Source organism: Rhipicephalus microplus, chromosome 9 (assembly GCF_043290135.1).
Source record: "Rhipicephalus microplus isolate Deutch F79 chromosome 9, USDA_Rmic, whole genome shotgun sequence".
Classification (NCBI taxonomy): domain Eukaryota; kingdom Metazoa; phylum Arthropoda; class Arachnida; order Ixodida; family Ixodidae; genus Rhipicephalus; species Rhipicephalus microplus.
The window spans coordinates 104,115,774-104,132,826 of record NC_134708.1 but is presented as its reverse complement, the minus strand read 5'-3'; the positions used below and the strand labels follow the sequence as shown (position 1 = coordinate 104,132,826).

The 17,053-nt window shown below is 47.8% G+C and overlaps 1 protein-coding gene across 1 annotated transcript in view; it reads right to left on the bottom strand.

Moving 5' to 3' along the window:
- The window catches only part of LOC142772319 (uncharacterized), a 162,877-nt gene extending 152,368 nt beyond the window's left edge, over positions 1 to 10,509 (bottom strand). The window contains exon 1 of the mRNA XM_075874519.1: positions 10,454 to 10,509. Coding sequence (XP_075730634.1) covers positions 10,454 to 10,509 — 56 coding nt within the window. The remainder of the gene's footprint in view (positions 1 to 10,453) is intronic.
- Positions 10,510 to 17,053: the final 6,544 nt, after the last annotated feature.

Here is a 17,053-nt window from a genome sequence, read left to right as displayed (position 1 = left end):
TATATGTTGTCGGTAGAGTAAGGGAAAGTGTTGTTTTCTTGGAGTTTCTAGCTGTTTGCACTGGATTAAATTGTGAAGAACTGTTAGTGCTTGACCACATCTGTCACACAATGGTGGATCGCCACCGGACAAAAGATATGTGTCTGTCGTGTTTGTATGTTCTATCCTGAGCCTCGTTAGTATTACCTCTGTATGACGCGATTTTGATGCTGGCAGCCAATGGCCAAGGTGTGGCTTAATAATGTGTACTTTGTTTTGTGTGTGTCTATCCCACTTGTTCTGCTAGTAGTTCCTAAGCTTCCGTTTGAGAGACGGCTTAAGATCAAGGGCCGGAATTGATATGGGTGTAGTGGCAGAGCTTTTGTGGATGGATGCAGAAAGCTGATCCGCCATCACGTTGCCTTGGATCTCACGGTGCCCTGGCACTTAGCACACTACAACATGTTGTTTGAGTGTGTAGAGAGTCCATAAAGTGGAGTAAAGTGAGACGAGGAAAGAGTTTTTTTGTTTTTTAAGAGAGTGCAGAGCCAATATCACACTGATGGAGTCCGCATAAATTACTGATTTTTGTATTTGTAGTTGCTTGATGTATTTAGCCGCCACAAGTATCGCGTAAGCTTCTGCTGTGAAGATACTTGTGCCTGGATGTAGAGGGTCAGCATCAGAAAAAGATGGGCAGAGAGCAGCGTAGGATACAGAGGAGTTAGACTTGGAGGCATCTGTAAAGAAATCAGGATGTGTGTATTTATGTTGAAGTTCCAGGAAGCATGTTCGGATATGGGGAATAGGCGTGTGTTTTGTAACTTCTAGGAAAGACACATCGCAGTCTATAGTTTGCCACTGCCGCGGTGGCGGGTATGCTACAGGAGCCATTAAACTGTGTTCACGTGACACTCCAGTTTCTTCAGCTAGACCCTTCAGGGGAACTCAAAGGATTGCCTCATCAAAGGCCCGTTTGGAAACTGAATGGAGCTCGACAATTCATAATTAGTAGAGTATGACGGGTGCTTCTTGTCTGCTTTCACCTTAAGGAAATATACAAAGGACATGTAAGTTCTCTGCAGATGAAGCGAGCACTCATTTGACTCAACATAAAGGCTTTCTACGGGGCTGGTGCGAAAAGCACTCATAGAAAGGCGGATGCCCATATAGTGCATGGGGTGCAGCATCTTCACAGCACTTTGAGTCGCAGACTGATAAACAACGACCCCATAATCTAAGCGGGGGAGAATGAGGCCTTTATACAGATTCATGGGACATTGCCTGTCACTACCCCACGTAGTACGTGACAATACTTTTAAAACATTCATGGCTTTAAAACATTTTTTTTGTAAAAACTTCATGTGCGGTACGAAAGTCAACTTCTTTTCCAAGTTTATCCCTAAGAATTTATGGTCCACATTAACAGACAGACGTCGACTGTTCAGTTCAATGTCGGGTTCTGAGCGCATGCCTCCCTCTCGGGAAAACAAGACACACGTGCTTTTTTGTGGGTTCAGTCGGAATTCATTTTCCTCTGTTCATTTGGAGACCTTGTTTAAACCTAACTGAACCTGCCGCTCACACATTGCCAGATTGCAAGATCTAAAGCCAAGCTGGACGTCATCGACATAAGTGCAATAAAGCATATTGCGAGGGAAGGACAAGCGCAAGGAGTTCATTTTGGTGAAAAAAAGTTTGCAGCTAAGTACACCACCTTGCGGCACGTCTTTTCCTGAACAAATGTTTGGGAAAGAACGCTGCCCACTCGGACACGGAAGGTCCAATTCAGCAGGTAACTTCCGATTATGTGAAACATTCTTCCGCACACGCCAAGGTGGGTTAGGTCTCTTAGAGATCCAAAGCGCTATGTTTTATCATAAGCCTTTTTTATATCAAGGAACACAGAGAGAAAATATTGTTTATGGACGAAAGCGTCTCTGATCGGTGCCTCGATACGAAACAAGGTGATCTGTGTTCGATCTACTCTTTCGAAATCCGCACTGAAATGAGTCAAATTGTTTGTTTCAAGGAAATGTACAAGTCGGCAGTTTATCCTTGTTTCGAAGATTTTACACAAGCAGCTTGTGGGTGCAAAAGGCCTATAACTCGAAGCTGAAGAAGGATCCTTGCCCTCTTTTAAAATGGGAATATTAATAGCCTCTTTCCAGGAGGTAGGAATAGTTCCAGAAAACCAGATAGCATTGCACAAAGTAAGGTTTTTCGTGTTTTGATTGGCAGGTTTTGTAATATTTCATACACGACAAAATCATAACCTGGGGCAGAAATACTGAATCTGTTTAGAGATGTTTGCAGCTCAGCTAGACTGAAAGCTGGGTTATATGCTTCGTATCTAGTGCAGTTGGGTTCGAGTTTCTGCTTTTTTATTGTTGTTCTGTATTTTTGGAAAGTGTCAGTATAGTGTGACGAGCTGGACACCCGTTCGAAGTGTGCACCGAGGAAGTTTGCCTGATCTTCCATGGTATCACCGTGAGTGTTTACTGGTGGAAGTGAATGGCCTTGTCTTCCTGCTACTCTGCCAACCAGGTTCCAGACTTTAACCTCTTGGGTATATGAATTGATCCCTGATAAAACTTGTGCCAACTTTCCCTTCTGGCCTGCCGACACGCTCTGATGGCCTGAGACTTCATTTTCTTAAAGATATCAAGATTTCAGGCTGTCGGCGAGTTCCGAGGTCTGAAGCAACCTCCATGCTTTTCCACCATGGGACACGTCGTTGTCCAGAGTGTCCATTCGTTTGTGGGATGCATTTTGTGCTGGCTCGATCAGAAACGCTGTGAAGTAGTTGACAGCCGCATCAACGCTTAAAGTGCATATGTCACTCCATCCTAAACGAGCGATGGTGTAAAACTGTTCCCAGTCGGCTCTGTTTATGAGCCATTTGGGAACACGTGGTGGACACTCAGTTGCTGTAGTTGTGCTCAAAACTAAGGACAAGTGGTCACTTGCGTACGGATTACTGACTGCTTTCCACTGGAGTAGAGGCACACGAGATGGAGATACTATGCTTAGGTCTATGGAGGAGTAGGTATTAATAGCGAGATTTTAATAAGTTGGTTCTTTTGATTTAGGAGACACGCGCTCGATGAGTGAAGGAGCTGCTCAATCAGTCGACCTCGCGCTTCGCAACAAGAGTCACTCCTTAGCCTGCTATGCGCATTAAAATCTCCAAGGATAACATAAGGCTCCATAAGTTCATCAATTAAAAAGTGTAAATCACGTTTTTGCAGCTGATAGCTAGGAGGAATGTAAATAGTACAGATTTTGATCATTTTATCAAAAAGAACCGCTCGAACAGCCACTGCCTCAAGGGATGTTTGGAGTTATAAGTGTGTGCAAGCAATCCCTTGATTCACTATAATCGTAACACCTCCGGATGATGTCATGGCATAATCACGATCCTTTCGGATAATAACTTATTTACGAAGAAAGTTGGTGTGTGTTGAATTAAGGTGCGTTTCTTGTACACACAGCACTTTTGGTGAGTGTTCGTGTAAAAGCTCTTGGACGTCGGCAAGGTTTCTCAGAAGGCCGCTGACGTTCCAATGTATAATTTGAGTGTTCATGGTGAATGTAAAATAGTGCTGTGTTTACAAAAAGCGAGTGGCTGTTTAGGCAGGGAGTTGGAGTTCACGTAACAGGGCCGTCACCAGGCCCTGTTATCTGCTTTTTTGTTGTCTTGGGGCGCTCCAAGGAGCCACGCCGCTCTTTCGGCACAAAGGGTACCGACGTATCCATTGCCTCCTTGGAGGCACTGGATGCCCGCACGTGCGAGCTGTTGGTTCAAAATTTAGGCCTCGCCTGGTGAGGTGAGGCCTTGAGACCTGAGGAATCTGGAGTCGCCGGTCTCTGTTTGGGAGTAGGTGGTGTAGTCTGGCCTACAGCCGCCTTGGGGGCAGGTGCTACAACCACCGGCTCGGTATGCGCGGGCCAAAAGAGTAGCGAGGGCTGGTGCGGCGGGGCCCCCCGACGCGCCGCATCAGCATATGTAGGTTCATAGAAGGGTGAGACTCTTCGCCATGCTTCCTTAAATGAAATGTTCTCCTTCACCTTTAATGTAATTATCTCTTTTTTCTTTTTTCCAGTATGTGCAGGAGCTTGAATATACGGCATGGTTTGCTTCACAGTTCACACAGTGTGGTGGTTGTTTGTAGTTCTACGAAACGTGGCCAAGAACTCCACATTTTGCAGAAGTCTGGCGACGACGACAGGTTTTAAAACCACGGCCATACCTCTGGTATTGGAAGCAACGATGGGGGTTTGGTTAGTACGGTCTGAGAGAGGTCTTCGTGAACCCTGTTTGAATACTTTCTGGCAGATTACTGGAAGCGAACGTGAGTATTAGGTGTTTCGTGTGTGTTATCTTTTTGTCTCTTCTCATGACAACTTTTTGTACATTGGTCACATTCTGACTCTTCTACCGTTCCAAAAGTTCTTCTTCGGTCAAACCAAGCAAATCAGCATCATATACCGCTCCACGGCTTGTGTTCATAGATCTGTGTGGTGTTACAGTGATTGGAGTGTCACCAAAAGTTGAAAGATTGTGTAGCTTCTCAAAGTGCTCTTTTTCTCAAATTTCGAGGAGGAGGTCTCTGCTGGCCATTTTGGTAACTTTGTACCCGGCCCCAAGTGTTTCTGTCAGACACCTGGCTACTACAACTTGAGATACAGTTCGGGCTTGCTTGCCGCTTTTTACTATGTATGACGTGAAATTGGGGGAAGTTTTCTTTTGAACGGTTAAAAAAACCCAAGTCTTCGGTGCGTACGCGCTTTAAGGCGGTACGATCATCTAACGAAGGAAAAGCTCTATGCATGAGTGTTTCATTTTCTTCAGAAGCGTTGGCGGCTACCCACCACGGAGCCTAACGAGGAGACGCTACAATTTGCGGATGCTAATACCTGCAGACGCCAGCCGTACAATCCAACTATAACCCAATGCACCTAGACCAACATAGGCTATTTGCACAGGGTTAACTCTGGCCGCCAGGAAGTTTGGAAGTAAACAGAAGAGAGTAGAAGACAGGTTAGATAAAAAGTGAGAGATAAAGACGAAGAAGTAGGGAGAGATAGATAGGAAAAGGCGACGGCCAATTTCCCCTAGGTGGGTAAGCCCAGAAGTGCCGTCTACGTGAAGCCGCGGCCAAAGGGGTGTGTTGCCTCTGCTGGGGGGGGGGGGGGCTTAAAGATTCGATCACCCGGCGTCGGCCCAACCCCAAGGATCCCCTTTTCCCCGGACACGGTGGAACCACGCACGGTTAGGCGTGGGAGGGAGTCAGAACTCCCACGTTAGCTCGGGTCCGTGGTGTTGCTACACACCAAACGCCTCCTTTCACAGGCGCCCTGGCTGGGAGAGTCCGCGATGCGGCGGTGAGGCTAGGCCTCCCTTTTCCTACGTGGGGGCGGCCCGCGACATTGCTCTAAATGAGCAGCGTTTCTCAGGACCCAATAAAGTTCTTTGTGTGTTTGTCTGTTTGCCGCCAAGTTCACGAAACCTAAATGAGCTCGCTCGGTCGCTTCACAAGGTTTCCAAGCGGAGACGAGAGAAAAAAGCTGTCGTTCGATACTGCCACACCGCGTAATTGGATGCCTGACCATGCTTAACTTTCTGCTTTCTTCAGGTAACAGTTAGAAATGTTTCGAAGCTCTATTGCAGAAATTTCAACCATCCCCAGTTGGCGCGTCGAGAGAGGTCTTACCCTGTACCCAGCCCTGCGAGCAGTATCGTGCCGGCCGCGTCGGTGTATATGTTACCGGTGCTTCTTGCTTCGTGTACACACAATTTTAAAGTGGGAGAATAACTGTAAAGTATAGTTTAGACATCCATGAACCTGAATGAACTATTTTGCCTTGTGTCGATGTTCGCAGAAGCAGCGCTGACGATCGATGCGTCGCGCTTCCAGCTACGCAGGCCATCACCGGAAGCTGCCGGCCGCGCTAAGCCGGTACTTCTCCGACTCATATGTAACAACACGCAATTTCCAATTGGTTACTTGGTAAGCCTTCGTGAACGTACTCCCTGAAATATGTTGTCAACGGATTGCGTTATTATTTCTTTGGGAGTTTTTTTTAATAGTTGTTATTGATATAAGTGATATAACTTTACATCGGCACGCTCACTCAGTACTGCCCGCGTACGCCAGAAAAACGGCTGTCACTTGATATCACCACTTCATAAATGCATGTCTGGCAATGATAGACCTTTTGCTTACTTGAGGTATAGTTTAAGTAACAGTTAAAAAGGTTGCGAAGCTCAAACGCAGAAACTTCAAGCATCTCAACTCAGCTGCTTCGAAAGCGGCCTTACCCAGTGCCCCGTACCAGCGAGGCCTATCGTGCCAGTCGCGTCAGGGTACACGCTGCCAGCTATTTTTACTCTAAGTAGGCTCAATTCTAAATTGTAACAATGACTGTAAAGTACAGTTTTGACATCTCTAAGCCTAAGTTAACTGCTTCGGCGCGTGTGTGGTGCCCACACAAGGAGCGACGATGATTGATGTGTTGTGCTTTCAGCAACGCAGGCTGTCACCGAGAGCTTCCTTCTGAGTGCAGTAGCCGGTACTTCTCTCACTCGCATGTAAGAACACGCAATTTTTAGTTGGTAATTTGGTACGCGTTAGTGAGCAGACACAAGGGCATACTTTTTCAGTGGATTGCATTACTAATTTCTTGGGCAGTTTTTTAGTTGCAGGTATCATTATAACTGCATGCAAGCATGTAGTCTGGAACGCCGGATGTATACTGCTATATCGTCGCTTGCGCGAAAAAAACAACAACTCAATATTCACTCGTGTGTGTGCATATCTACTGAACAAGTCACTTTAAATCATATGTACATTCTGACAAGTAGCAAGTGCGAGAACTATCACAAAAAAAATTATCGGAAGCAACAACCGCCAATCCATGGCTGCTCTTCCAGACAATTTAAAATTTTTCAGAGCTAAAATGTGGATGCTTCAAAAAGCTTTGCGCTGCTAATATCCGCATATAATTCGGTGCCCGGAAGCCATTCGTCACTGTCGAATCAAGACGAAATTGGTATTTGGAAAGGAATATCGCGTTCATCTTGACTGTGCAAGTTATAAACATGAAGTCGAACGGCGCTCAACAACTCAACAAGCACTTTGTGGTGTAGCTTAGTGGTTAGTGTACTCGGTTCGAATCGGAAGGTGGAGAGTTCAAACCTCATTAGCAGGCATGTAATTTTTTGCACTTTTTGTGTTTTTATGTTTTATTTTGATTGTGCGCAACTTCAAATATTTATTTATTTATGGCGAATGGGCACCCGCGTTTTAACCCTGTGAAGCCATTTTGCGGAGAGTACTGGGACGCTGCCGCTACAGCGTCCCAGTTTCAGCGCCATACTCGGCCCTTACTCTGACATGGAGCTGGACGCTGGTACCCTGTGGCGCTGATTTTTGCACAACTGATGGGCTAGAATTGATAACAGACCTTGAAGAGACAGGCAGGTGTAATACTACAGAGCTACGGCAGTGGTTGAAACTGATTCGCACAAGTTACTGTCAGCATTTCTCCAACGTAGGTATAGAGTCTCCTCAACGTGGGTGTGATGGTTAAAGGACGTTCGTCACTATGCTTGTTGATAGCGGACGAGAAAGCATTAACATGAACTTTTTATTTCATGGCATGGGTGGAACGGCTGACGACGCACGGATACGCTACCATGTGCAGCGCCGTTTAGTCGGACGTCGCGGCCAACCCAGCAGTCAGGGTCGCAACTCCGGAGGTCCTGGATCAGGCCACGGCTCACGACGACCACACCCGCTAGGCCTCGCCACGAACCTGCTCCCGGCCACTGCACCCAGGCAGGAGCCGTTCAGCAGGCCGCGTCCTTGCACCTTGCACCGGCCGGCGGACTCGACCCCGAGCGAACACACCGGAGCTTGATCTGGCCGACACGTACGGGTCTCACGTCCGGCTTTGGAACGCTGCCAGGAACTCGTCCTCTCGAGCGGCGCACCGTTTCGTCTGCCTTCGTGGCCTCAACTCTCGAGCTGCAGTGGCGGAGATGCCTTGACCAGCGCGACCTCGGACCTCGTTTCCAAGCTTTTGATCACCTTCCGGGCGTAGCGGTTCCACGTGCGGGTTCTGGCCAGCACAGCACCGTCTGTGCCGTGCTGAAATGCTGCTCTCTACAGCTGCGGTGCGGCAGCTCACTCACCGGCGTTCGTCGCCTTGGCCAGGGCACAGCCAGGTACCCTCGGGTACGCACCTCGTGAGCTCACGGCCCACTTCCGAGGCTGGCGCGTCGCTCGGTACGGCTCGGCACCGCTGGCGATCCTTGATTCAGCCAGCAACTCCCCTGGCACCTGGATCCTCGGCCACCCTGGACCTCGCCCGGCTCCGTGGTTCTCCGTGCACACTCCCGCGTCTCGCCAAGCAGAACGTCTCGCTCGTCCCTTGCCGAAGTGCGACGCTCTGGTGACACTGGCGCTTGATGGCATGGGTGCGACTACTGAGCAGTCAACCCGCATCGGAGACGCGATGCTCCATGCGGGGAATGGCCAGCCCGTCCAGCGAAGAGCGTGCGCCGAGACGCGATGCTCGACGCAACCGTGACCATTAGCCAGGCCACGTTCATCGCTGTGTTGAACGGCTGACCGCGGAGACGCCTCGCCGAGATCCGCGATGCCCTCGGCAAGGAAGAGAACAGCAGGCCAGGCCGCGCCCCGAGATGCAGCACTCGTGCCGGCAATGCACCCCAGCTGGTGGTTGGACGGCAGTAGCGTGGACGGCCGCGTTCCCTGGCCGGAACCTGGATCGCCTGCGTCCGACGCTTCGGCCCGCTGTCTACCGTCTGCCGCTGCTCCGGCTCGTCCCCAGCCACAAAGCCTTTTGCCACGTAATGGTCGCACGTGGACCAATCGTGGCACGCCACCTCTATGGGCCACCACTGGTCATGAGCTGATTGGCGCACAGTTGACTCGTAATCGCACGTGCCTTCTTCTTCTCTTCTTCATTTCTTGTTGTCGCCTTCGTGCCACCTGCTCTCCGCTCGTCTTCTTCAGTTCTGGTTTGATGCTCCTCGGCGTCTTCAAGTCCTTTCCTTACAGCGGGTAATGCGTGGCAGAATCGTAGAATCATACCGGGTTTCATAACTCCACGAACACCACGAAAACGAGTGAACTGCGCATTTAGTGTGTATTTTAGAGCTGGCCAACCATTTTAAAGTGTGTAGCTGGGAAGGCGTGTGGGACACCTTTCGTGAGTTCGTGGATACATAGAAATATTGGAAAGAAAGAATTATGGTCTTGTGGAGACTGAGCAGCTGCAAATGCAGGATAAATTATGTAGAAGATTTTTAACTGGAAATATTACGTCTAGGAAGGTTCATTTCCTCACGGCCAAGTAGGAGGCTATGCCCTGGAGTCTCTATCATGCCATTGTGTTGTACTCTTGAGGGTAAAGCTGAAGCAGCATCTGTTTTTTGAACCATGGGTGAATCTTTGCTCACACTTTCCTGCAGCAAGCACGTATTCCAGTCTATGTAATAGTAATTCCTTGTCTTCAAGATACTCCGCTTGCAGGTTCACTTCCAAGCAGGCGGGATTACTTTGCTGTGGCAGATGTCTGTACAGTGAGAGCGCTGACGTGACAGCAGCCCTGAGTGCAGCACGCGTCTTGTGCATACGGTTTGAGGTAATGATTGTTGTAGCAAAAAAAAAAAACGCTTGTTACAATCAGTAGTCCGAGCTTTCGCACCAATACAGGTTGTGAAGTTACTGGCCCCGTAGCAATGAGATAGAGCACTTTAATCATCTACCTTTGCGAACGATCCAACATGCAGTTTTCTCATCAACCCAGCCTACTGCGGGTTATTAATTTTACCACTGGTGTTCCATTTGCTTGTTGCTCTGTCGGGTTATTTACCACGAATCCTTTCAAATTTAGCCGAGAAAAGGTTACATCATTCAATATTCAAACACCACCATCTCACTTGTAGCAATGCACATACTTCCGCTTAGCTCAGATGAAGTTTATAGTAAAAAAACTTCTTAGACTAAAGAAATCTAGCCGGAATCCTCGGAACACGCTTGCGCTTAAAATATTACTGCTGATAGCGACTCTCAGAGAAAGTTGGGCCGCACCAGTCTTGCTTCCAGCATTTTTTACTTGCATGGAATACTCTCAAGGGTGTGCAAGTTTCACAGCTTCTTTCCATGCCCCCATAAGAAAGCGAAGTGTTATTACTATTTTTGATGCATATGTACAGGTAATAAAAACAATGTGAAGGACGCATAGCCTACAAGGTAAGACACTGACATTCGGAGCTTAAGTGCATAGGTTCAAGCCAAAGCAGGGAAATGGAAACGCAGTCTCTTCCATTCCTTTTTGCAAATATTAGTGCTATGCCTCATTGTAGCGAACGAACAGGTTATAAAATAATTACGCATTCGAAATACTTCGTAATAAAAACATTTTGAGGGTAACTTACTTGGATCCCGGGTAGAGCGTGTAGCCTATGACACGAATGGTAAGTCCTTCGTACATGTTGATAAAACCTTCAAGACTAACGGCATGATCTCGACCAAGCTGCGAAAATTCATTGCCATATAATCAATGAAGTTAGCTGAACTGAAAGTACATAAGCTACGTGCAACATTAGCGCATGGCCAGGATAAAGGTGTAAGGGCGGCTAACGTGAAACTGTGCACTGATTAGGCCAATGGCAAAATATGTAATATGAGCTAAGTCTCACACGCAGTATCACGAAGATAGGTATAGAGCGCAATTATACTCCTGCAATACTTCTCAGTTATTCAGCTACCTTTGTATGTAAGCTTCGGAAATCAGTACAAGAATTTTGTTGTAGCTTTAGTGCTGTTTCTGCCATTCTGAGACTTTCTCGAGTACTTTGATAACTCAGTGTGCATAGAAGTGAAAAAAGCAATCTTTCAAAAATCAGGTAAAATAGTTACAGCAAACAGAGCAGTGTAAGTGGTGTTTGAACACAGAATAAATTTAGTATAATTGCTAAGCGATGCTGTGAATAACAAGTATAAAATATTTGCTTAACAATTAAAGTTTTACGCCAAAGAACACTGTTATTCATGATTATGTGGAAAGAATATGCAGGCCTCAGGAAATTGCATTATTGATAGGTGGGGTTTTGCGTCTGAAACATACAACATGATTATGAGACATGCCGTAGTGGAGGGCTCCGTAATTATGAACTACCTGTGGTTCCTGAAGTAACCCAATTATGAGCACACGGGCGCAGAGCATTTTAGCCTCCATTGAGGATGCATCCGCCAAAGCTTCCATTCGATCCCACAACCTGTGGGCCAGCAGCCGGGTATCTCAGCCACTATGGCACCATGGCGGGGCTCAAAAAATTTCAGCAGAATATAGTTAATAAAAGTACACAAGTATACGTACACGGGCCTCAAGCTGTTTCTTTTGCATCCCAAACTCGGGCGCTTCAGCAGGTTTTTCATTCTCGTACCTTCGCGTGAGCAATCGGACGCTATGAACAACTGTCGCAGATGTTATTAGTTTATTATGGACGATGAAACACGTGTTGTATAGAAGCTTGAATTAAATTATTGAAAATAGAACTTGCCACTGCATATCAGTATGAGCAGGAGACGAGGAATTTATCCTATCCCGGTACCCTAGAGTAGAGCATGTGGCACAAAAATATTCAAGTCACCTTCGAAATTTGGTGATGAGGCAACAAGCTGTGTCCACACGATACCGACATGTCGCACAGTGATATAGGTTGGGAAACGAAACCAAAACTACACAATTGCTGAAGAATACGAAAAAGAGAGCGGGCACTGGCGGCAAAAGCGCGCGTGCCTGTGTTCGAGGCAGAGTACTGTTCGAGGCAGTATCAGGTTGGACGTCGGTCCGAAAACTTGCGGACGTCATCTGCGTGCAGTTCTATATCTGCAATCCAGCTGGGTGACTGGCCCAATGTCCAGGTGCTGCGCAGCTAATACGGCTGCCGTGTCTGACAGGTGGGCAACTGACGAATGAAGCCTGCAGTCCAGCTGGGCAACTGTCCCAGAGTTCATGCAAGGTGCCACGGTTCCTGCCGCCGTTCAGAGTAGCAGCAGGTACCAGTCTGCTGTGGCCCGCTGTTCCGGCTCTCGGTCCAGGTGGCTGGCACCACCGTGGTGTGCTGCCGGGACGAGCGTGGTGGCTGGTGAGTTACCACTACCATGCTGTCGCGGGTGTGGAAGACAGCTGCCCCATGGCGACAACCAACTCAGGCTGAGGCTGTTTCTCAGGCTGTTTTGTGTGTGCAATCTTGGATCGATTGAATTTCTTGCCTAGCAGTCCGGGGCTCAACAAAAACCCTAATTTTACATGACAATCTGGCGAGCATCTCACTCTGATGTCGTTAGCGTGAGTCAGCCTACGTCACGCCACGGCACGGCTGTCTTCTGCGCGGCAGTCCGGTAGTAATAGCTTACCAGCCACCACGCTTCTCCGGCATCACACCACGATCGCGCCAGCCACTTGGAACGGCAGCCGGAACAGCCGCCCACAACAGACCGGAACTCGCAGCTGCTCTGGTCGGTGGTGGGAACCACAACACCTTGCATGCATCCTGGGCCAATTGCGCAGCCAGTCTGCAGGCCTCGGCCGTCAGTTTCCCAGCTCTGAGGAACCACAGCCGGATCACCAGTGCAGCACCTGGTCCCTAGGCGAGTCACCCAGCCGGGTTCCAGAGACAGAACATCACGACGTGGACGTCCACGAGTTTTCCGGCCCGGACGTCTAGCTGAGAACTGCCTCGAACGCTGACGCGTGCGCTTTCGCCACCGGTGCATGCTCTCTTTGCTGTCCTCCTCAACGGCAATCGTGCAGTTTTGCTTTCGTTTCCAACGCTATATCACATGCACTCAGTACTATAGTCAGCACAATGTAGAGTTAAACAAAGCCCTCTAAGCAACGCTGACCTCTACGTCCCACAGGGTCGCATCAGTGAAGCCCTTCCTGCTGCCGTATTTCAATGAATTCTGGCTGGGGCACTAATCTTCATCCTGGCCTTCATTCGCTAATACTCTTTGTGACAGTGAAACCACCATGCAAATCGGTCTTGAGAGTCCATCGTATAAAACTATCGTCATTCTAAAAACACGTGCCAAAGAGATGGGCTTACTTCCGCTACTCCCATCTAGTCAACTAAAACTCTAGAAGGCGACAGCTAGCCCGAAAATTGGCGATGATGCAAGGGCGGCAAGCCCGACACCACATGGACGTACGAGAGCATACTAGAAAATGGTACACGAAATAATGGCTGCATGAGAATACCCAAGCAATGGATAGAATACGTCAAGAACGATGGGTTCATAGACCTATGAGAGGTGTGAACGTTTTCTTTCAGTGCCAAAGTCGGTCTGATAATTGGACCACAGTGTCGTGTAACGATTTGTGCTTAAGCTTGAATCTCTTTGCTTCAAAAGTCATCACAACAAGAACTTCGCATTACCCACCTAAAGTCTAACTTTGACCAACAAGCAACAGAAAAAAAAAACAGCCTGCGTTACCTAGCTTAGGCGTACACACAACCTAACTGCAACCAGAATAATATTTTTGTCGTAATAAAACGACAGTTTTGCCGTTTCAAGATTTAAACGGCTAACTGCAAGCGTCGTTTTAACGCGAAGGTGTTCTGCTGCAAGGTTCTTCCCGGTTCCAATGATGTATTTTTTAAACGTATATAGAAATGCAATTTATAAAGTAGCAAGCAACAAATGAAAAAATTCTAAAAAAAGTCGCGTCCCCGGGCGTTAAACTTATGAACTCACGCTCCACAGCACGAGGCAAGAAACCTTACTAACACAAAGCGTGCCATAGTGAGCAATGTAAGTTCGCACATGCGGGCGCATGTCGAATAGCCTCGAGCCCTCCATCGGATGATTTGCAGCGGCCGCTATGTGAAACAAATCAGCAAGGGCACCGCGTTTCCACTGGCTGTCACACTCGTGCCTTCATATTGTTGCTACAAAGCGGGAGCCTGTCAGTGGCTGTAGGCAATGATATGATTTCACTGGAATGCAACCAGCCCACTAAAATGCCCCACCACGCTGTGTAGCAGCCGAGATATCGCCTGTAACGTAGCCTGCTATCATGCACAGGTAAAGCTTGTGAAACATCTAGCTGATTCTGGCTGATAATGTTGATATGCCTGCCTTCTTGAAACTGTTTTTGTGGAAACCCCTTTTAAATTTTTTGCGTTATCACTGCCCTTGGCCGATGTAAAACAATGAGCTGTCATTGGAACTAATGTTCAATTCGCAATTACACTTTCTATTTTTACAATAACGCTGGATAGATAAAACCTACAATACATCATGTAAAAAGAGAGCACAACTCGCGCACGTGTCATCACTGATTATGACAACCTGCACTCGCTTACGTCAAAGCGAGGATTTTAGACACCTTTTTTTCTTAGCTCACAAGACTAAAGAAGCCACACTCTCACATTTTTTTATTTTGTCACTTTCATAGGCTTCGATAATTTTACGTGTAGTTCTGTCGTGAAGATAACGAGAACACAGGTGTTTTGAAATATAGGGATGCCGCCACACCTCTGATCGTCAATCTCCAAATGACCAGATACAGCTTTTTTTACGTTGTGTTGGTGTTTCCTAAGTCTTCGATTCCCACACCTTCTAGTTTAGCTTATGTACACGCAATCACAATTCAAAGCAATGCTTAGTCTATTTAGAAGCATTCACAATTCAAAGGAATGCGCTCGAGTTCAGCTGAAATTCAAAAACATTCCCCTGTGCTTGATCTTAAGATTTCGTTTCCCACTGCGTCTGCTATAACCGTTTTACACATTTCTTGAGCGTTTGGGAGCAGAAAGCACTACGTCCACACCAGTCTTTCTCGCTATTTTTCGTGACTTACGCGAAATAAAATGTATTTAGGACACAGCAGCAACCTAGGCGGCCTTAGTGTAGGCTACCCGATCCCTGGTGTTTGTCCCTCCTTTCCTGCCTATTTTTTGTGGTGCACTATAGCCATATATATGAATGAGATAGAGAGCGAATTATTTTAATGGGGAGCTGGAGCGGCTTGCCTAGCTTTTCACCTGACATGCTACTCCAGGTGCCGGGTGAGGGCAATTATATAGTTTCGTAGATTCCAGCTAGTGGGACAGGCGGTTTTCGTTGTTCTGGGTCACCACCGAGCTTTCTTTGAAGAATATCTTGCCCAGGAAGGCAATGGCGTTGGTGTTTCCCGTGTTGGCCACCTGGGTGATGTAGCACAGGTCGCGCGAATGGTCCTGCTATCTGCCCTGTCCACCCTAGTAGTGGAGCTGGCCCAGCCCTACCTGGGCCGGCGAATCTCCTTTACCGGCGAGGAACTGGTAGTACAGGATGAGGTCGCCGTGGATGAGTCGCGTTGATGAGCCCGGGTTTTCAGCCTCATGTAGAAGTCAAATTTGTTGAATCGAGGTTGAGCCGCACTTGTTGACCTCGTGCTCCACGACTTTGTCCACTTTACGATAGTAGGTCTGAGCCGCCTCCCAACTCGTGAGCACGCTGTTGCCGTACCAGCATTGGCACTGGTTCAGGCAGCGTTTTCGGAGCAACGGCAGTTTTCCCAGAGGGCGCCTCAGCAGCAGCAGCGTCTAGTTCGGCGTCTCGTTACGCTGGAGGAACAGTGTGGTCATCTTCGTGTCCTTGCTGTTTATGTTCCGCAGCGACGTCTCCTGCTGTGGGCGTCATCTCTCTATTTTTTCTTTCCGTCTTTAGAATCTGTTCTTCGGACGTTTCCTTGATAAGTGACTGCACAGGGCCCCTGACAAGTTAGGGCTAAAATCACTTCTTAGCCCTTCTGTATTTGGGAAATTCTGCAGCTTCTCGGCTCGTCATCATCGGCGCTCGTCCTCGGTAGTGCTGGAAGGTGGACTTTAGTAACGGGTGCCTGCAGCTTGTTCTTTTTGTTTTCGAAGCCTTCCCCGGAGTCATCTGAGTGGTGCTTCGAGGGAGCAGGGCCGTCTCCGCCAATGGACTCACCCCAGACGAGACCGGCAAAGGCGGCGAGTGCCAAAAGGCACCACATGAGCCACCACGCCCGACGCCACATTCTCCTCGCCGAAAGGGACGTGATACAGCAACAAGTTGCTAAAATGCTTGAAGGTGATGTGATTCAGCCATCACAAAGCCCGTGGGCATCACCTGTAGTACTAGTTAAGAAAAAGGACGGTACCCTGCGTTTTTGCGTGGACTACAGGAAGCAAAATTCAGTGTATAAAAAAGATGTGTATCTGCTTCCACGTGTCGATGACTCCCTGAATAGGCTTGGAAACGCTTGCTACTTTTCTTCTATGGGTCTCAGACGCGTATATTGGCAGATCGAGGTTCTAGACCCAAAACATCGGGAAAAACAGATATTGTGACGCCGGATGGTTTATATGAATTTAAAGTTCTACCCTTCGGTCTGTGTTCAACGCCCACTACTTTTCAAAAGCTCATGGACACAGTACTTTCAGGGTTAAAATGGAAGACCTGTTTAGCCTATTAACACAACGTAATAGTGTTTTTCTAAACTTTTGACGAGCATCTGAATAGGCTAGAAGTTGTTTTACAAGCCATACTTTCTGCAGGCCTCAAACTAAAACCAGAGAAATGTCACTTTTGTTTTGAAAAACTGCTGTCTTTTGGTCATGTCGTCAGCTGCACCGGCGTTCCGCCTCATCCCGAAAACCTTGCGGCCGTCGCACAGTTCCAAGTACCGTTCGATAAAGAAGCTGTCAGGTGCTTTTTGGGCCTATGCTTCTACTATGACCAGTTTATCGCCGACTTCACACGGATTGCGTCGCCGTTAACTCAATGAACAATTGTATCGGGCCAGTTGGTAAGGATCCATCTTGCTAGGAAGCCCAGCCACTATTACAAAGAACACACAACACAAGCGCTTACTAGAAATGTAACTCAATAAACAATTGTATCGGGCCTGTTGGTAAGGATCCATCTTGCCAGGAAGCGCCGCCACCATTACAAAGAACACACAACAGAAGCGCTTACTAGAAATGTAACTCAATAAACAATATAACGGGCCAGTT